Source organism: Stegostoma tigrinum, chromosome 17 (assembly GCF_030684315.1).
Source record: "Stegostoma tigrinum isolate sSteTig4 chromosome 17, sSteTig4.hap1, whole genome shotgun sequence".
In the NCBI taxonomy this organism is placed as follows: domain Eukaryota; kingdom Metazoa; phylum Chordata; class Chondrichthyes; order Orectolobiformes; family Stegostomatidae; genus Stegostoma; species Stegostoma tigrinum.
Window position 1 is genome coordinate 12,286,468 of NC_081370.1, and position 19,869 is coordinate 12,306,336.

The 19,869-nt window shown below is 44.5% G+C and overlaps 1 protein-coding gene across 7 annotated transcripts in view; it reads right to left on the bottom strand.

Annotated features, from left to right (window-relative positions):
• Window positions 1-19,869, bottom strand: part of nr1h3 (nuclear receptor subfamily 1, group H, member 3) — a 116,142-nt gene that overhangs the window by 18,025 nt on the left and 78,248 nt on the right. For all 7 annotated transcript variants that reach the window (XM_059651969.1, XM_059651968.1, XM_059651967.1 and 4 more), the window contains 2 exons: window positions 17,362-17,631; window positions 15,489-15,694 (listed from right to left, as the gene is read on the bottom strand). In XM_059651969.1, coding sequence (XP_059507952.1) covers window positions 15,489-15,694; window positions 17,362-17,631 — 476 coding nt within the window. The remainder of the gene's footprint in view (window positions 1-15,488; window positions 15,695-17,361; window positions 17,632-19,869) is intronic.

Genomic DNA, 19,869 nt, shown 5'->3' on the forward strand with positions numbered 1-19,869 from the left:
ATCTAAAGAATGGGAGGGGGAGTTGAAATGGTTCGTGACTGGGAGGTGCAGTTGTTTATTTTAAATCCACCTCAATAGCATTTGCAAACCTCTTCATGAGGACGCTGGTCCTGTTCCGTTCAGATGGAATCCATTTATATCCTACAGATCCCGCCTCTGTCAAAAGATGTCTTAGGAATCTAAAGCTTTCCCTCCTGCACCATCTCTCCAGCCAGTATTCACCTGCTGTATCCTATTTCTATATACGCCACTGCATGGAAACAGGAGTAATCCAAACATTGGTACCTTTAAAGAGGGGGATTGGGTGCCTGCCAGACAGAGGTCAGGACTAGGCAGGTAGTGCAGGAATTCCTGAGTGCTCTTTGCTTACAAGCTGTTTTTTGGCGTTGGAAAACGATGAGAGTGACGGTTCAAATGTGGATACCAACCAGAGCCAAGACCAGGGCACTTTGGGCAGTCAGCTGGTCAGGATGGGAGGAAGAAATGTTGATAGGTAATAGCGGTGTGGGCTATTTTAATGGCAGAAGCAGGCTGCCATGGACATGACTCCAGGATGGCATGTTGCCTCCCGATGTCAGAGACAAGGATCTCATCAGAATGGCAACGGGGCATCCTGCAAGGAGAGGTTGAACAGCCAAAGGTCGTGGTCCATGTTGGGACCAGTGACTTCAGAAGAGAAAGAAATGAGGTCCTGCAGGTGGATTTTAGTGAGTTAAATCAGAAATTGAAAAACAAGACTTTAAAGGTACCAATGTTTGGATTACTCCTGTTTCCATGCAGTGGCGTATATAGGAATAGGATAGAGCAGGTGAATACTGGCTGGAAAGATGCTGCAGGAGGGAAAGCTTTAGATTCCTGAGACATCATTTGACAAAAGCGGGATCTGTAGGATATAAATGGATTCCATCTGAACGGAACAGGACCAGCATCCTCATGAAGAGGTTTGCAAATGCTGTTGAGGTGGATTTAAAATAGATTGACAGGGGAATAGGATCTTGACAAGCAGGGGGAGGCCATGGCCTAGTGGTGCTATCACTGGACTGTTAATCTAGAGATTCTGATAATGCTCTGTGGTTTGAATCCCGCCATGAGAGATGGTAGAATTTGAATTCAATTAAAAATATCTGTAATTAAGAATTTAATGACGACCTTGAATCCATTGGTTCACTTATGTCCTTTAGAGAAGGAAACTGCCATCCACACCTGATCTGGACTACATGTGACTCCAGACCTGCAGCAATGTAGTTGACTCTGAACTGCCCTCTAGGCAATTAGGGATGGGCAATAAATGCTGCCTGGTCAGAGACGTCCTCATCCCGTCAACAATTTTTTTTAAAAAGTAGTTTAGCGGGGAGACTATCTGAGATGGGATTTGAAGTTAAAACAATAGTAAATGAGTTTGGAATGCATGGGCAATATAGGCTAGATTTTAAAAAATGATTTTCACAAGGTTAAGTGTATTTTAATGTACGGAGCCTGAAGTTTAAGACAGTCAAAGCTGAAGGCACAGATAAGTACGCACAAGTGAGTTATCATAGCTATGATTGAGGCTGAAGACTGATCAAGACAGGCAGTTCAACATTCCTGGTTCACAAGGTCTTCAGACAGGTTAGTGAGGGGGTTAGAAGAAAAGAGAGGAACAATATTGATAACAGAATCAACTGGAGGATATCTTGACAGAATCATCCAGTAAGGGCAAAACACAGAAATTGTGTTTGAGAAACTCAAGAGGTCAGACAGAATCTCTGGAGAGAGAAACAGAATTGCTGTTTCAAGTCCAATATGACTCTTCTTCAGCACTGAAAGGAGATTGAGGTCAGCTATAATCCTCCTCACTATTTCCTACTTTGCTCGAGGCTTCACGGAAATACCCTCAACCCAAGTCCATTTCATTTATATGAAACAGGAAAAGCAATTGTCAGAATATTAAACCCACTCATATTTTCCTTGAATCAGAAAAATAACCGTTCATCAATACTCTGCTTCTTATCCCTTAGACAGTTGTATACCTAAGTTACCAATATCACGTTAATCCCATACCCTGTTATGTGGCACTTCATCAAATGTTTTTTGATTGCATGCAACCACCTGTACAATGACCTTCAACATTTGCTCTATCATCAAATAACTTGATCAGATTAGTCAAACCCAATTTTCCTTTAAAAAATCTATGCTGGCTGCATGCCTGCGGTGAAAGAAGACAAAATGGTATGTTGGCCTTCATGGCGAGGGGATTCGAGTACAGGAGCAGAAACGTCTTGCTGCAATTGCACAGGGTCTTGCTGACACCAAAATCTGGAGTATTGTACGTGATTTGGGTTTTCTTGTCTGAGGAAGAAGGTTCTGGCTATGGAGGGAGTGCAAGGAAGGTTAGCCAGATTGATTCCTGAGTTGGCAGGACTGACACACAGGGAGTGACCAAATTGGTTAGGACAATATTCAGTAGAGTTCGAAGAATGAATTGGGATTTCATACCAATCTGCATATTTCTAACAGGATCAGACAGGGTAAATCCAAGAAGGATGTTCTGGATGGTAAGAGAGTCCAGAACTAGGGGTTAATTATGTTCTCGGGATCAGGTAGGCCTTTTAGAACAGAGATGAGAAGAAATTTCTTCGCCCAGAGAGTGGTGAGCCTGTGGAATTCTCTGCCACAGTAAACTGTTGTGGCCAAAACATTGCAGACTTTCAAAAAAATGTGTAGATATAGTTCTTTGAACTAAAGGGATCGAAAGATATGGAAAAAACATGGGAACAGTTTACCATCAATATCCTTTTTCTCCGGCACCCTACACTCCACCACTCTCCACCAACTGTAGCAAAAAATACGGCCTCCTCCACACTTCACATCAGCTCTGATGAAGAGCCATTTGGACTCGAAACGTTAGCTTGCTCTGTCTCCATGGATGCTGCGTGACCTACTGTGATCGCCAGCAGCTGTTTGCTTTCGGAACAGGGTTTTGAGTTGCATGATGAGGTCTGATCAGATTGAATGGTAGAACAGGCTCAAAGTCCCCAATGGTCTGCTGTTTCTCCTGTACTCTTCAGTTCTATCAGTTAGAAAATGGTGGTTTTTATTTCTCCCTACACACTTCACTTGAAAACTGGATACTGAATTCCTCAAATTCAGAACTTGGTATCATGACGTATGTCCTCCATTTTCCTCACTTTTCTACCACAATGCCACCACTACCCTACCACCTGCAGGATGATTTCTGTGTGTTCTATTTATTTTACTTTCACCCGAGAGGACCTATATTCATTTATCCACAACTTTAATTCGTACCTATTTTACATCTGTATTTCTATTTCACCACAACTTCATGTCCTTTACCATTTATCTTTTGCACTGGGCCTCTGCACCACCTGTTCTGGGTGGAATGCTGTTCAGAGGGTTGGTGTGGACTCTGGGCTGAATGGCCAGCTTCCACACTGTAGGGATTCTACGATTGCAAGGTACCACATGCAGTGCTGCTCAATAAGAACCTATGGTGTTGTGTGGTATATTAGCCTGGATTGAGGATTGGCCAACTATTAGAAGACAGAGATTTGGGATAAAGGGGACACTTCAGGATGGCCACCTGTAATTAGTAGTGTGCCACAGGCCTCACTGCTGTGGTCACAGTTATTTAAAACATATGTTGATGACTTGGATGAGGAAGCGAATGTATACTCAACAAGTTTGTGGATGACAAAATAAGAGGTGGGAAGGGAAAGTGGTGAGGATGACAAAAATTGACTGCATGGAGACATAGGTAGGTTAGGTGAATGTGCAAAAACTTAGCAAAGGTACATAATGTGGAAAAATGTAAGGTTATGCACATTGGCAGGATGAATAGAGCAACTGAATATTATTTAAGTGGGGTATAGTATTAAGGCTGCATCACAGAGGGATTTGGGGATACTAGTGCTTGAGTTAGCCTACAAGTTCAACAGGTAATGGGCAAGTAGATGGATCGTAAGCCTTTATTTCAAAGGAAATGGAATATCAAGTTGGGAGGTTTTGCTGAAACTGTACATGGCACTAGAAAGACCACAGCTGGAAGACTGTCCCTCTAACATTGAAGTGCTTTCTCAGCACTGCCTCTCTGACAGTACAGCAATCCCTTGACTCTACTCCTGAAACAAAGTGTCACAACATTGGTGCTCCCCTCTGACAAAGTGGCACACCCTCAGTGTTGTCCCTCTAACAGTGCGGTGGTCCCATTACACTGTCTATCTGATAGCGTAGCATTCCCTTGGCACTGCCCCCTGCGCAGCAGTTCCTCAGCATTGTCTCTCTGACAGCACCCCATTCCCTTGGCACAATCCTCTGTGGCTTTTTTTAATTTATTCATGGAATGTAGCCATCACTGGCTGGGTGAGCATTTATACTATCCCTAATTGCCTAAGGGCAGTTAAGATCCAACCACTTTGCCACCGGAGTGTAGACCAGTCTAGGAAAGCAGTTCCTTTCCCTAAAGGTCATGAGTGAAGCAAATAGTGTTTCCAGTAATTGACATGGTTTCATGGTTATCATTTGACTCTTAATTCCAGATTTTTATTGCAGTCAAATGTCATCATCTGCCTTGATGGGACTCGATTCCAGGTCCCCAGAACATTACTTGGGTCTTTGGATTAACAGTCTAGCAATAATACTACTAGGCTAGACCATTGCTTCCCGCTATGTGCAGTGTTGCCTCAACAGCATCTCTCCAAAATAGCATGGCATTGCCCCTTTGAGTGTTCAATATTCCCTATAACAGTGCACTGCTACTGTGGGTAGTATTCTGCTGACAGTGCTGACACACAAGACATCCAAAGGTCAACTGCCCAGAGTGGATGACAGTTTTGAGAGGTTTAGTGAATCAAGGAAGTGACTATTGCAGGACATGCCGGAAAAGTTACAAGACTAAACTTTGGTTGAATGCTCACCATGAAGTGATTTAATAGGTTGCAGAGTAGGGTTGGGAGGAAGAAGGCAGAATGTAAGTTCAAAAGTAACTCCTGCATCAAACTGCAATCAGAAAGAAGGGAAGACACTCAGATAGTGCCCAATGGCAATCTCACGGTCCCAGTCCAATGGACATAAAAATGCACATGGAGACCACGGTTTAAATAGCTTAGATAATTAGGTAAAGACAATGAGCAGCCTTTGAACAGAACTGGTTACGGAAATCCTCATGGTTGTAATGATGGTGACTGCCAGTAAACAAATAGGATAAACAAGATGGGAATTGGAATGAAGTGTATGATATATTTAGATAGAGTTTGGCGTTTGATCAAGGTGAGAGGCAGCCAACTTGCTGGATTTATACTGGGACATGTAAGGAGTAAATGAGACTAGTTGCAGAGAGCTTTGAAGAATGAATGAGAGGCCACAGCAGATTCTCCCACACAGGAGAAGCAATCTTAATATTTTAGCAGACATAGTAGGAACTGCAGATGCTGGAGAATCTGAGATAACAAGGTGTAGAGCTAGATGAACACAGCAGCCCAAGCAGCATCACAGGAGCAGGAAAGCTGACATTTTGGGCCTAGACCCTTCTTCAGATTTCTGAAGAAGGGTCTAGGCCTGAAATGTCAGCTTTCCTGCTCCTGTGATGCTGCTTGGCCTGCTGTGTTCATCCAGCTCTACACCTTGTTATCTCTTAATATTTTAGCCATTCTTTTTGCTATTTTGGATATTTATTTTGCAGAGTCTCAGCCAGTTGACATACAAACTACATTTCTGTATCTTGGTACATTTGAGACAGAAGTGTTTCCATAATTACCCAAACTGGGAGTAGATGCAGAAGGAAAACCGTGAAATGAAACACTTCAGACTGAATGATGCTTTCTATAATGAAATTGGAATTACTGACTCTGGACTGTGTTTAACTAAAATTAGATCCAAATATTTTAATTTATGTCATGAAAGAACATAATCAGGCATCCTCATGATGAATATTGATGATTTTGAGTGAGTTTCTACAGTAAAATCATGAGAAATATTATGAATTAATGTTATTAAATGTTTTATCCAAAAAAATTAATATTGACATTTCATTTTCCCTACCAAAAGATTAATACTAACATAAAATTAACACACAACAAATCCCTTTCCTGTCTCACCCCTATCCTTGTTTACCTATGTTGGTTCTCATTCAAGAAAAGACTTCATTTTAAAATCCTCATCTTTCTCTTCAAATCCCTTCACAGTTTAGCCCCTTGCTGTCTCTCTAATCTCCCCTAGGTAGACAACCTCTGAGGTATCTGTAGTGAGTGTAATGAGGTCAGTCAGGTGCACCTCATAGATTACGAGTTCTCTGATTGGGGCTATTAATGTGGTCTAATTAGGATGCACTGGCTGACAGATGTAACAGGCGTGCCAGACTTCCTGCTCACTGAGAGAGCAGGCTCTGAGGGAGCTAGATCAGGGTCAAGGACCCTCCTCATGTAAATAAAGGGTGATTTGGTGACAACATATCAGCCTCTGGAGTTATTTCAAACTCTTCTCATTCTGGCCTCCTAAGGCATCCCCAATTTTAGTTACTCCACCATTCTCAGCCGTGCATTCGGTTGCTGAGGCTTCAAGTTCTGGAATTCCCTCATGACAGACTTCCATCTCTTCACCTCACTTTTTTCTTTTCAGGTCCTTTGTAAAACTGACTTCCTCACCTCGAGAAAAGACCTTGTCTATTTACCCTGTCCATGACCCTCATGATTTTATAAAACTCTATGAGGTAACCTTCAGCTTCTGACCATCCAGGGAAAATAGCCCCAGCCTATACAGCCTCTCCTTGAAGCTCAAATCCTCCAACCCAGGCAACATTCTCATAAATCTTTTCTGAACCCTTTCTGGTTTTACAACATGCTTCCTATAGGAGGGAGACCAGAATTGCACATGATATTCCAAAAGAGGCCGAACCAATGTCCTGTACAGCCGTGGCATGACCTCCCAACTCCTACAGTCAATGCATTAACCAATAATTCATTAGTTATTAAACAGATCAGTTCAGAATAACTTGGCAATCAACAATTCAAATGCAAAAACATTGCTGCCATTCCAGTTCTTCTTGCTCAGCCCTGACAAATAAAAATGATGTTAATCTAAAGAGACAGTTGAATAAAGAAAATCATGTTCGTCAGCTGAACTGCTTTGACACACATTATACCAGATGGGAATTTTGATATGCTGAAGTTAGAATGATGATGATGAACCATCCTAAATCTAAGGACATTTTGAAGGCAAATTAAATATTTAAATCTAGACAAGAGGTGGAGGACCTGTGATACTGTTCATGCAGGGAATCTGAGGAACTCAAACTTTTACATGCAGCCTGGAACTATGGTTAGGGCTAGTCGGGGCTCCAAATTTAATTCCAACACACACCTGACCAGGAATCTCTCCCACTCTTACCATCTACATTGCATGAGTTGGAACAGTTTACAGGTTGATCCATGCCCTGTTTGGCCTGGAGTGGAACTCAAACTTGAAACTGCTAGCAGAGGAGCATGGAGGAAGTTCCAGGATTTTGACCCAGTGGCAGCGAAAAACAGCAATATATTTCCAAGTCAGGGTTGGGAGTGACTTGAAGGGGAATTTGCAGATGGTAGTGTTCCTGTGTATTTGTAGCTCCTTGTATGAAAGACCATAAGAAATAGCAGTATGAGTAGGCTGTTTTGCTCTTTGAGACTGCTCTGCCATTCAACAGAATCATGGCTGATCCAATATCCCTGGTGTCCACTTTCCTACCTTTCCCTGTAATCCTTCATTCCACTACTGACCAAGAATGTATCTATCAATCTCAGCCTTAAGTATACATTTAAGGCTGCCCCGAAAGCTTTCTTTGGCATGGAGTTCCAAAGACAGGCAACCTTTTGAGAGAAGAAGTTCCCCCACATCTCACTGTTAAATTGGCACTCCTTTATTCTGAGGCTATGCCCCTATGGTCCTGCACTCCCCCATGAGAAGAAATATTCTGTCAGCATTCACCCTGTCAAGCCCAAAGAATGCTGTATATTTCAATGAAATCACTGCTCATTCTTCTGAATTCCAGTGAGTAGAGTAGAATAGAATTCCAACCTGTTTAACCTTTGTTGATAAGGCAATAGCTCATGCAGGGGATCATCCTAGTGAAACTCATGTCTAAGGACCCTTGGTAAATTTTTATAAATGGTACACATTACTGTTACAAAGCATCAGTGGTGGAGGAAGTGAATGTTTGAGGATGTGGTGCAAATCAAGTTGGTTACTTCATCCGAAGCGATGTTAAGCTCACTGAGTGTTTTTGGAGCTGCACTCATCCGGGAAAGTGGAATTTTCCACTATCTCCCTGATTTGTACATTGTAAATGATGGACAGGCTTTGGGGCATCAAGAGATGAGTTACCTGGTGCAGGATTCCCAGCCTCTGACGTGCTGCCACAGCCACTGTATGTGTATCTAACGAGACCAGTTCAGTTACTGGTTGGTGGTAACCCTGGGATGTTGATAGTGGAGTATTCAGTGATGGCAGTGCCATTGAATGTCAAGTGGAGATGGTTAGATTCTCTCTGTGAACACAGAACAGTTTAGCACAGGAACAGCCCCTTCAGCCGACTATATCTGTGTTGACCATGATGTCATTCTAAACTAACCCCTTCTTCCTCCAAAGTATCCCTCTATTCTCTGCCTGTTCATTTGTCTGTCTAAATGCTTCTTAAACTTTGCTATCATCTCTCCTAACAGAGCATTTTGAGCTTCATAAATCTCCTTTAAACTTTTCCTCTCTCACCTTAAGCCTATGCCCCCATGTAATTGACATTTCCAGCCTGGGAAATGACTCCAACAATCTGTTTTATCCATGCCTGTTATAATTTTATACACCTATCAGGTTGCCCTTTGGCCCCTGATGTTCTAGTGAAACCAATCCAGTTCTGAAGAAGATAACAAAGTGTGAAGCTGGATGAACACCGCAGGCCTGAACATGGCCCATATTGCCTCACTGCTCGACTTCTCCATAGTGCCCTCCTTCAGCACAGCTGTGATACCCTCTTTGACCAGTAATGCAACTCCTCCATCCTTTTACCTCCCTCTCTATCCCACCTGAAGCATCTATATCCTGGGATATTTAGTTGCCAATCTTGCCCTTCCCTCAAGCAAGTCTCAGTAATAGCAATAACATCATACTCCCAGGTACTAATCCAAGCCCTAGATTCATCTGCCTTACCTACTACACTTCTTGCATTAAAGCAAATGCACCTCAGACCACCTGTCCCTTTGCATTCATCATCTGCTCTGTGCCTACTCTTCCCCTTAGTTACACTGACTTCATTATCTAGTTCCTTACAGGCTTTAGTTACTATCTCCACATTGACCTCTAACCTCCTCATTTGGTTCTCATCCTCCTGCCACATTAGTTTAAACACTCCCCAATAGCGTTAGCAAAAGCAGCCCCTCGGACATTGGTTCCAGTCCTGCCCGGGTGTAGCCCGTCCGATTTGTAATAGTCTCACCTCCCCCAAAACCGATCCCAATGTCCCAAAAATCTTATCCCCTCCCTCCTGCACCATCTCTCAAGCTATTCATTTATCCTGCCTATTCTTTCATTTCTACTGTGACGGGCATTGCTTGCCTTCATCGGTTTTTGCATTGAGTACAAAAGTTGGCAAGTCATGTTGCAAATATAAAAGACTTCAGTTAGGCCTCATTTGGAACTGTGCACAGTTCTGATCGCCACATTATAGGAAGAGTGTGGAGGCTTCGGAGATGGTGCAGAAGAAGTTTACCACAATGTTGCCTAGATTAGAGTGTCTTAGCTATAAGGAAAAGCTAGACAAACTTGAAACAAAAACAGAAATTTCTGGAAAAGCTCAGCACATCTGGCAGCTTCTGTAGAGAAAGATCAAAGTTAACATTTCAGGTCGATTGACCCTTCTTCAGAACTGTATCAGAGATAATGGGAACTGCAGATGCTGGAGAATCCAAGATAACAAAGTGTGAGTTCATCCAGCTTCACATTTTGTTATCTTGGATTCTCCAGCATCTGCAGTTCCCATTATCTCTGATACAGTTCTGAAGAAGGGTCAATCGACCTGAAATGTTAACTTTGATCTTTCTCTACAGAAGCTGCCAGATGTGCTGAGCTTTTCCAGAAATTTCTGTTTTTGTTTCAAGTTTGTCTAGCTTTTCCTTATAGCTAAGACACTCTAATCTAGGCAACATTGTGGTAAACTTCTTCTGCACCATCTCCGAAGCCTCCACATTCTTCCTATAATGTGGCGATCAGAACTGTGCACAGTTCCAAATGAGGCCTAACTGAAGTCTTTTATATTTGCAACATGACTTGCCAACTTTTGTACTCAATGCAAAAACCGATGAAGGCAAGCAATGCCCGTCACAGTAGAAACGAAAGAATAGGCAAGATAAATGAATAGCTTGAGAGATGGTGCAGGAGGGAGGGGTTAAGATTTTTGGGACATTGGGATCGGTTCTGGGGGAAGTGAGACTATTACAAATCGGACGGGCTACACCTGGGCAGGACTGGAACCAATGTCCGAGGGGCTGCTTTTGCTAATGCTATTGGGGAGTGTTTAAACTAATGTGGCAGGACGATGAGAACCAAATGAGGAGGTTAGAGGTCAATGAGGAGATAGTAACTAAAGCCTGTAAGGAACTCGATAATGAAGTCAGTGTAACTAAGGGGAAGAGTAGGCACAGAGCAGATGATGAACGCAAAGGGACAGGTGGTCTGAGGTGCATTTGCTTTAATGCAAGAAGTGTAGTAGGTAAGGCAGATGAATCTAGGGCTTGGATTAGTACCTGGGAGTATGATGTTATTGCTATTACTGAGACTTGCTTGAGGGAAGGGCAAGATTGGCAACTAAATATCCCAGGATATAGATGCTTCAGGTGGGATAGAGAGGGAGGTAAAAGGATGGAGGAGTTGCATTACTGGTCAAAGAGGGTATCACAGCTGTGCTGAAGGAGGGCACTATGGAGAAGTTGAGCAGTGAGGCAATATGGGCCAAGTTCAGAAATAGGAAGGGTCCAGTAACAATGTTGGAGCTGTACTACAGGCCTCCCAACAGCGAGTGTGAGATAGAGACACAAATATGTAGATGGATTATGGAAAGATGTAGGAGCAACAGGGTGGTGGTGATGGGACATTTTAACTTGCCCAACATTGACTGGGATTCACTTAGTGTTAGGGGTTTAGATGGAGCAGAATTTGTAAGGAGCATCCAGGAGAGTTTTCTAGAGCAGGATGTAAATAGTCCAACTCAGGAAGGGGCCATACTGGACCCTGGTCTTGGGGTGAGAGCCCGGCCAGGTGGTTGAAGTTTCGGTTGGGAATTACTTTGGGAATAGTGATCACAATTCCGTAAATTTTAGAATACTCATGGACAAAGATGAGGGTGGTCCTAAAGGAAGAGTGCTGAATTGGGGGAAGGCCAACTACAGCAAAATTCAGAAGGAGCTGGGGAATGTGGATTGGGAGCAGCTGTTTGAGGGTAAATCCACAGTTGATATGTGGGAGGCTTTTAAAGAGAGGTTGATTAGAGTGCAGGACAGACATGTCTCTGTGGAAATGAGGAATAGAAAGGGCAAGATTAGGGAATCATGGATGACAGGTGAAATTGTGAGACTAGCAAAGAGGAAAAAGGAAGCATACATGAGGTCTAGCCGACTGAAGACAGACGAAGCTTTGGAAGAATATCAGGAAAGTAGGACCAATCTGAAATGAGGAATGAAGAGGGCTAAAAGAGGTCATGAAATATCTTTGGCAAACATGGTTAAGGAAAATCCCAAAGCCAGTTATTTGTACATAAGCAGCAAGAGGGTAACTATAGAAAGCGTTGGCCCACTCAAGTACAAAGGGGGGAGGTTATGTGATGAGTTAGAGAAACTGAGTGAGATTCTTAATGACTACTTTGCATAGGTATTCACTGAGGAGAGGGACATGATGGATGTTGAGGTTAGGGATAGATGTTTGATTACTCTAGGTCAAGTCGGCACAAGAAGAGGGAAAGTGCTGGGGTATTCTAAAAGGCATTAGGGTGGACAAGTCCCCAGGTTTTTGAGGGACGTGAGAGAGGAAATAGCTGGGACTTTAACAGACATCTTGTCAGCATCCTTGAGCATGGGTGAAGTCCTGGAGGACTGGAGAATTGTTGATGTTGTCCCCATGTTTAGGAAGGGTCGCAAGGACAATACACTGGTGAGTCTGATGTCAGTGGTGGAGAAGCTGCTGGAGAGGAGACTGAGGGATAGGATCTGTTGACATTTGGAAGAAATTGGGCTTATTACTGTTAGGCAGCATGGTTTTGTGCAGGGAAGGTCATGTCTTACCAACTTGATAGAATTCTTTGAGGAAGTGACTCAGTTGATAGATGAGGGAAGAGCTGTAGGTGTCATATACATGGACTTCTATAAGGTGTTTGATATGGTTTCCCATGATGGAGAAAGTGAAGTCACATGGGGTCCAGGGTGTACAAGCTAGATGGATAGAGAATTGCCTGGGCAACAGGAAATAGAGAGTTGTAGTAGAAGGAAGTTTCTCAAAATGGAGAACTGTGACCGGTGGTGTTCCACAGGGATCCGTGTTGGGACCACTCTTGTTTGAGATGTACATAAACAATCTGGAGGAAGGTATAGGTGGTCTGTTTAGCAAGTTTGCAGATGACACTAAGATTCGTGGAGTAGCAGATAGTGAAGGGGACTGTCGGAGAATGCAGCAGAATATAGATAGATTGGAGAGTTGGGTGGAGAAATGGCAGATGGAGAGAGAGAGATAATGGGAACTGCAGATGCTGGAGATTCCAAGATAATAAAATGTGAGGCTGGATGAACACAACAGGCCAAGCAGCATCTCAGGAGCACAAAAGCTGACGTTTCGGGCCTAGACCCTTCAGCAGAGAGGGGGATGGGGGGAGGGAACTGGAATAAATAGGGAGAGAGGGGGAGGCGGACCAAAGATGGAGAGTAAAGAAGATAGGTGGAGAGAGTGTCGGTGGGGAGGTAGGGAGGGGATAGGTCAGTCCAGGGAAGACGGACAGGTCAAGGAGGTGGGATGAGGTTAGTAGGTAGCTGGGGGTGCGGCTTGGGGTGGGAGGAAGGGATGGGTGAGAGGAAAAACCGGTTAGGGAGGCAGAGACAGGTTGGACTGGTTTTGGGATGCAGTGGGTGGGGGGGAAGAGCTGGGCTGGTTGTGTGGTGCAGTGGGGGGAGGGGACGAACTGGGCTGGTTTAGGGATGCAGTGGGGGAAGGGGAGATTTTGAAACTGGTGAAGTCCACATTGATACCAAATGGCTGCAGAGTTCCCAGGCGGAATATGAGGTATTGTTCCTGCAACCTTCGGGTGGCATCATTGTGGCACTGCAGGAGGCCCATGATGGACATGTCATCTAAAGAATGGGAGGGGGAGTGGAAATGGTTTGCGACTGGGAGGTGCAGTTGTTTGTTGCGAACTGAGCGGAGGTATTCTGCAAAGCGGTCCCCAAGCCTCCGCTTGGTTTCCCCAATGTAGAGGAAGCCGCACCGGGTACAGTGGATGCAGTATACCACATTGGCAGATGTGCAGGTGAACCTCTGCTTAATGTGGAATGTCATCTTGGGGCCTGGGATGGGGGTGAGGGAGGAGGTGTGGGGACAGGTGTAGCATTTCCTGCGGTTGCAGGGGAAGGTGCCGGGTGTGGTGGGGTTGGAGGGCAGTGTGGAGCGAACAAGGGAGTCACGGAGGGAGTGGTCTCTCCGGAAAGCTGACAGGGGAGGGGATGGAAAAATGTCTTGGGTGGTGGGGTCGGATTGTAAATGGCGGAAGTGTCGGAGGATAATGCGTTGTATCCGGAGGTTGGTAGGGTGGTGTGTGAGAACGAGGGGGATCCTCTTGGGGCGGTTGTGGCGGGGGCGGGGTGTGAGGGATGTGTTGCGGGAAATACGGGAGACGCGGTCAAGGGCGTTCTCGATCACTGTGGGGGGAAAGTTGCGGTCCTTAAAGAACTTGGACATCTGGGATGTGCGGGAGTGGAATGTCTTATCGTGGGAGCAGATACGGCGGAGGCGGAGGAATTGGGAATAGGGGATGGAATTTTTGCAGGAGGGTGGGTGGGAGGAGGTGTATTCTAGGTAGCTGTGGGAGTCGGTGGGCTTGAAATGGACATCAGTTACAAGCTGGTTGCCTGAGATGGAGACTGAGAGGTCCAGGAAGGTGAGGGATGTGCTGGAGATGGCCCAGGTGAACTGAAGGTTGGGGTGGAAGGTGTTGGTGAAGTGGATGAACTGTTCGAGCTCCTCTGGGGAGCAAGAGGCGGCGCTGATACAGTCATCAATGTACCGGAGGAAGAGGTGGGGTTTGGGGCCTGTGTAGGTGCGGAAGAGGGACTGTTCCACGTAACCTACAAAGAGGCAGGCATAGCTGGGGCCCATGCGGGTGCCCGTGGCCACCCCCTTAGTCTGTAGGAAGTGGGAGGAGTCAAAAGAGAAGTTGTTGAGTGTGAGGACGAGTTCAGCTAGGCGGATGAGAGTGTCGGTGGAGGGGGACTGGTCGGGCCTGCGAGATAGGAAGAAGCGGAGGGCCTTGAGGCCATCTCCATGCGGAATGCAGGTGTACAGGGACTGGACGTCCATGGTGAATATGAGGTGTTGGGGGCCAGGGAATTGGAAGTCCTGGAGAAGGTGGAGGGCGTGGGTGGTGTTGCCATACTTGTTCAAATGCAGCCTTGATGTTAAGGGCTGTGACTCTCATCTTACCCCTGGAATCCTTTTGTCCATGTTTGAACCAAGGCTGCAATGAGATCAGGAGCTGAGTCGCCCTGGCAGAACCCAAACTGGGCGTCACTGAGCAGGTTATTTCTGTGCAGATGCTGCTTGATGGCAATGTTGATAACGCCTTCCATCACTCTAATGATGACCAAGAGTGGACTGATGGGGCAGTAATTGGCCGGGTTGGATTTGTCCTGCATTTTTGCGTGCGATTTCCCACATTATCAGATAAATGCCAATGTTGTGGATTAAGATGAGTTAATGAATTAATCAAATTTAAAGGATGGAATAAGGGTGAGATTAGTCAGTGACAATGTACACTCTCTGAAAAGTGAAAGAAAGCAAAAGGTGTGCATTGACCTGATTTCCTCAGACAAATTCTGGAGAGAAAGGAAATTTTTAAAATATAAATGGATTGATGTGAGTCATGAACTGTCTGAATGTTTTACCAAAACAAATGGCTGGAAGAATAAAATTGTTCAGAGCTCTATGGGAAGGGAGGTTTCCAATGCAATATTTTATACAGAATATGGAGGTTTCAAATGTAATTAGTTTTGAAATTCTAGTTGTACACACGAACTCTATTTTTTAATATAAGGAACAAATGGAATCTGTGGGAAGTACATTACAATTTACAAATTGTGGAAATTACTTGGGGATTAATATTTGGCTGTGGGATTAAGAGGTGTATGCTTGTAAAATCTAACTTTACAAATAAAGGCCTATACAAAAAGTGTGAAAAATTGCTCCATTCTATTCCAATAAGTTCTCTGAACGCTTACTGTCACTTTCAGTCGGTCACTGAATGAACGCTTGTTACACTGTTGTTGAGCAGTAACCAGCTTTCGGATCATCTCAATTTGGCCCACATCAAGTCTTGGTATTCCCCAGCTGGACAGCGGGCTTGAGGTTACCCTCACAGTTTTTGTCACCTCTTCCTCTAGCTTCTTCATTTTCTTCAGGCGGATCTGTTCTTCTGAGAGGACACCTGTAACACATGAGAGTCTTAGCTAAGAAGTGTACATTATATTCAATCATCTGTTAACTCCAGCACAGTCACCCTGTATTAAATACCATCAGTCACGAATCTCAGCACAATCACACAGTACAAAATCTCATTAATCTCAGAACAGTCATACTCCCTCATGTTTCACAGACCCTCACCCTGAGAGAGAAGTCTGTACACTTACTGGTGTCTCCCAGTCTCCTCTTTCTCAGCAAGATATCTGTACACTGACTACAGGCTCTCAATCCCCTGTCTGTCAGATAGATATATATCACTGACTGGTATCTCTCAGTACCCCATCTCTCTCTCAGGAAGAGAAGTCCCAGATTGACAGAAGAGTGAGGAAGGCGTTTGGTATGCTTGTCTTTATTGGTGAGTGCATGCAGTATATAGGAGTTGGTAGTCATGTTGTGGCTGTATAGGACATTGGTTAGGCCATTTTTGGATTACTGCATGCGATTCTGGTCTCTGTGCCATGGAAGAATGTTGTAAAATTTGAAAGGGCTCATAAAAGATTTACAAAGGTGATGCCAGGGTTAGAGGTTTTGAGCTATAGTGAGAGGCTGAATAGTCTGGAGCTATTTTCCCTGGAGGGTCAAAGGCTGAGGGGTGACCTTATCAAGGTTTATAAAATCATGAGGGTCATGGATAGGATGAGTGGCCAAGGTCTTTTCCCCAGGGTGGGGAAATACAAAACTAGAGGGCATAGGTTTAAGGTGACAGAGGAAAGATATAAAAGGAACCAAAGGGTCAACTTTTTCACGCAGTGGGTAGTGCATATGTGGAATGAACTGCCAGAGGAAGTGATGGAGGCTGGTACAGTTATAACATTTAAAAGGCATCTAGATGGGTATTTGCATAGGAAGGGTTTAGAGGGATATGGGCCAAATGCTGGCAAATAGGGTTAGATTTATGTGGGATACCTCACTGGCATGGACACGTTGGACCGAAGGGTCTGTTGCCCCCTGGGTGTCAGAGGCTGAGGGTTGGCCTTACTGAGGTTTACAAAATCATGATGGTCATGGATGAGAGCCTTTTAAATGTTGGAAATGTACCAGCTTCCACCACTTCCTTTAACAGCTGATGCCACACACGCACTAGCCCCTGCATGAAAAAGTTTCCCCTTAGATCCTTTTAAATCTTTTACCTCTCACCTTAAACCAATGCCTTCTAGTTTTGGACTCCCCCACTCCAGGGAAAAAAACCTCAGCTGTTCATGACGACCCTCATGATTTTGTAAACCTCAATAAGGTCACCCCTCAGCCTCCGACACCCAGGGGGAAACAGACCCTTCAGTCAACTTGTCCATGCCGACAAGGTATCCCACATAAATCTAGGTTAATTTAGGATATGTGGTCGGCATGGATAGGTTGGACCAAAGAGTCTGTTCCGTGTTGTACAGCTCTATGGTTCCATAACTGGCATCTCTGAGCCCCCTGTCTCTCTTTCAGCAATATATCTGTTCACTGACTGATGTCTCTCAGTCCCCTCTCTCTCAAGGCGATATCTGTAAACTGACAGGTGTCTCGCAGCCCCGTGTCTCTCAGGGAGATATCTGTACACTGAATGGTATCTCTCAGTTAGTCACTCATTTATTGATGTCTGTGTTGTGTGCACAGATAGCTGCTCCTCCGTTTTCATTGACTTACATTGCTCCAACATCCCTGCCTGCCGACACTTGCGTAGTCGGCACTGTTGACACTTTCTGCGCATGAACATATCCATCTGGCACTCTCCGTTGTTCTTGCAGGAATATTGGGCACTCTTGATCACGCTGCGTCTGAAGAAACCCTTGCAGCCCTCACAGCTGAGTACGTTGTAATGAAAGCCTGAAGCCTTGTCTCCACACACACTACATACTTCATTCCCCAGCATCTTCGGAGCTGGACCCTTCTTACGTTTTGCTTGATGTTGCTCCCCTGAAAGAAAGTACATTCAACAGGAAGGACAATAAGTGAGGAGGTTAGACACTGAATAAGGCAGGCAGTCGTTGAACCGGACATTCCATGAACAGTCCAGACATTCAACGAAAAGTTTATGCACTCAATAAGACAGGCAGTCAGTGAACAGGTTACACACTGAGTAAGATAGGGGGCAGTCAATAAATAGGGTACGCACTCAGTAAGACAGGCAGTCAATGAACAGACTGTGCACACAGGTCAAAAAAACCAAAATGGGAGCCAGGAATGATCCCTGTTGTACCATCCATTGGATACTGGCTTCCAGTCACATAAACAGCCTTCCATCACTGCCCTCTGTATCCTGTCATAAGCTAATTTTGGAGGCAACTTGCCAAGTCACCCTGCATCTTTTACCCTCTTTAACAATCTGTCATGTGGCACCTTACCAAAGGCTTTGCTGAAATCTATATGAACTACATTAACTGCCCTACCCTTGTCTATTCACCTGATCACCACCTCGAAAAATTCAAGCAAATTTGTTGGGCATGACATCCCTCTGACAAAGCCATGCTGTCTATCCCTGATCAAATCCTGCCTCTGTAAGTGGAGATTAATTATTTTCCTCAGAATTTTCTACACTAGTTTCTTTACCACTGATTCACCAGTCTATGGTTCCCTGGCCTTTAAAGTGGAACTACATTAGCCATCCTAAAATCCTCTGACACCTCCCCTCTGGCCAGAGAAGAATTACAAATCTGGGGTAGAGCCCCTGTAATATCTTCGTTCATCTTCCACAGCAGTCTGGGATACAACTCATCCAGACCTGTAGATCTGTCCAATGCCTCCAATACTTCCTTGCTTCTTGGATCACTCCACTCAAACACCTCAGTCCCTCTTCCTGAATTCTGTATCCATATCCTCCTTTTCCTGAGTGAAGACAGAAATGAAGCATTTGTTTAACACTCTACCAAGGTCTTCCGGCTCAATGCACACACTTTCCTCTTGGTCCCTAATGGGGTCTACTCTTCCTCTTCTCCTTGATGTACTGATAGAATATCTTGAGATTCTCCCTTATTTTACCCACCAGTGTTTTCTCATGCTGCCCTTTGCTCCACTAATTGTTTTTTTTAAGTTTCCCCCTGCATTTCCTTTACTTCACTAATGCCACTGTAGATTTGATCCTTTTGTACTTGTTATACACCTCTATTTTCCTTTTATCCAGTCCAGAATATTCCTAGACATCCATAGGGAACATGTTGAACCTGTACTCTTCCCATTTCCTAATTGGATGCCCCCTGTTTTGCTGTAGATTTACCCCTCAAGTAACTGAACTTTGTCTACTTTGGCCATACCCTGTTTCATTTCAATTAAAATCTGCCTTCTTCCAATCCAAATCCCCTTCTTGCAAACCTTCTTTTTCCTTTTTCATAGCAGATTGAATTCATTTGAATCACAGTGGAATTGTTGTGATCACTATTAATCCCTCTATAGCCACTCTGGCTGGGTGGTTATCAATGAAGAGGAAAGTGTTAAAGACAAAGAGCAAAGAAAACTACAGTGCAAAGATACAGGGGACTGAGAGATACCAGTCAGTGTCGAGATAGCTCCCTCATTGACACCAGTCAGTGTATAGATATCTCCCTGAGAGAAAGGTGACTGAGAGACACCAGTCAGTGTACCGATATCTCACTGAAAGAGAGACAGGGGAATGAGAGACACCATTCAGTGTACAGGTATCTCCCTGAGAGAGAGGGGACCGAGAGACCTCCTTCAGCCCTCCAAGCCTCCAAGTTAGGCCACAGAAAGATATAGACGGGTTGGTTAGATGGACTAATCAGTGGCAATTGGAATTCAACCCTGCTAAATGTGAAGTGATGAGCTCTGGGATACAAGGGAGTATTCTTGCTATTGAGGGAATCCAGTGAAGGCTCACCAGACTGATTCCCAGGATGGCAGGACTGACATATGAGGAAAGACTGGATCGACTGGGCTTGTAATCGCTGGAATTTAGAAGAATAAGGAATTCCATCAGGAATTTATAGAAACGTTCTAGATGTTGAAGAAGTCCAGAACTAAGGGTCATGGTCTAGAAATAAGGGGCAAGCCATTCCGGACTGAGATGAGAAAGAATTTCTACCACAGAAAGTTGTCGGGGCCCTTCTTTAGGTATATTCAAGATGTGGATGCTGTGGCTAAAGGGATCAAGAGGTATGTGGAGAGGGAGAGAGTGGGATACTGAGATTGCACAATCAACCC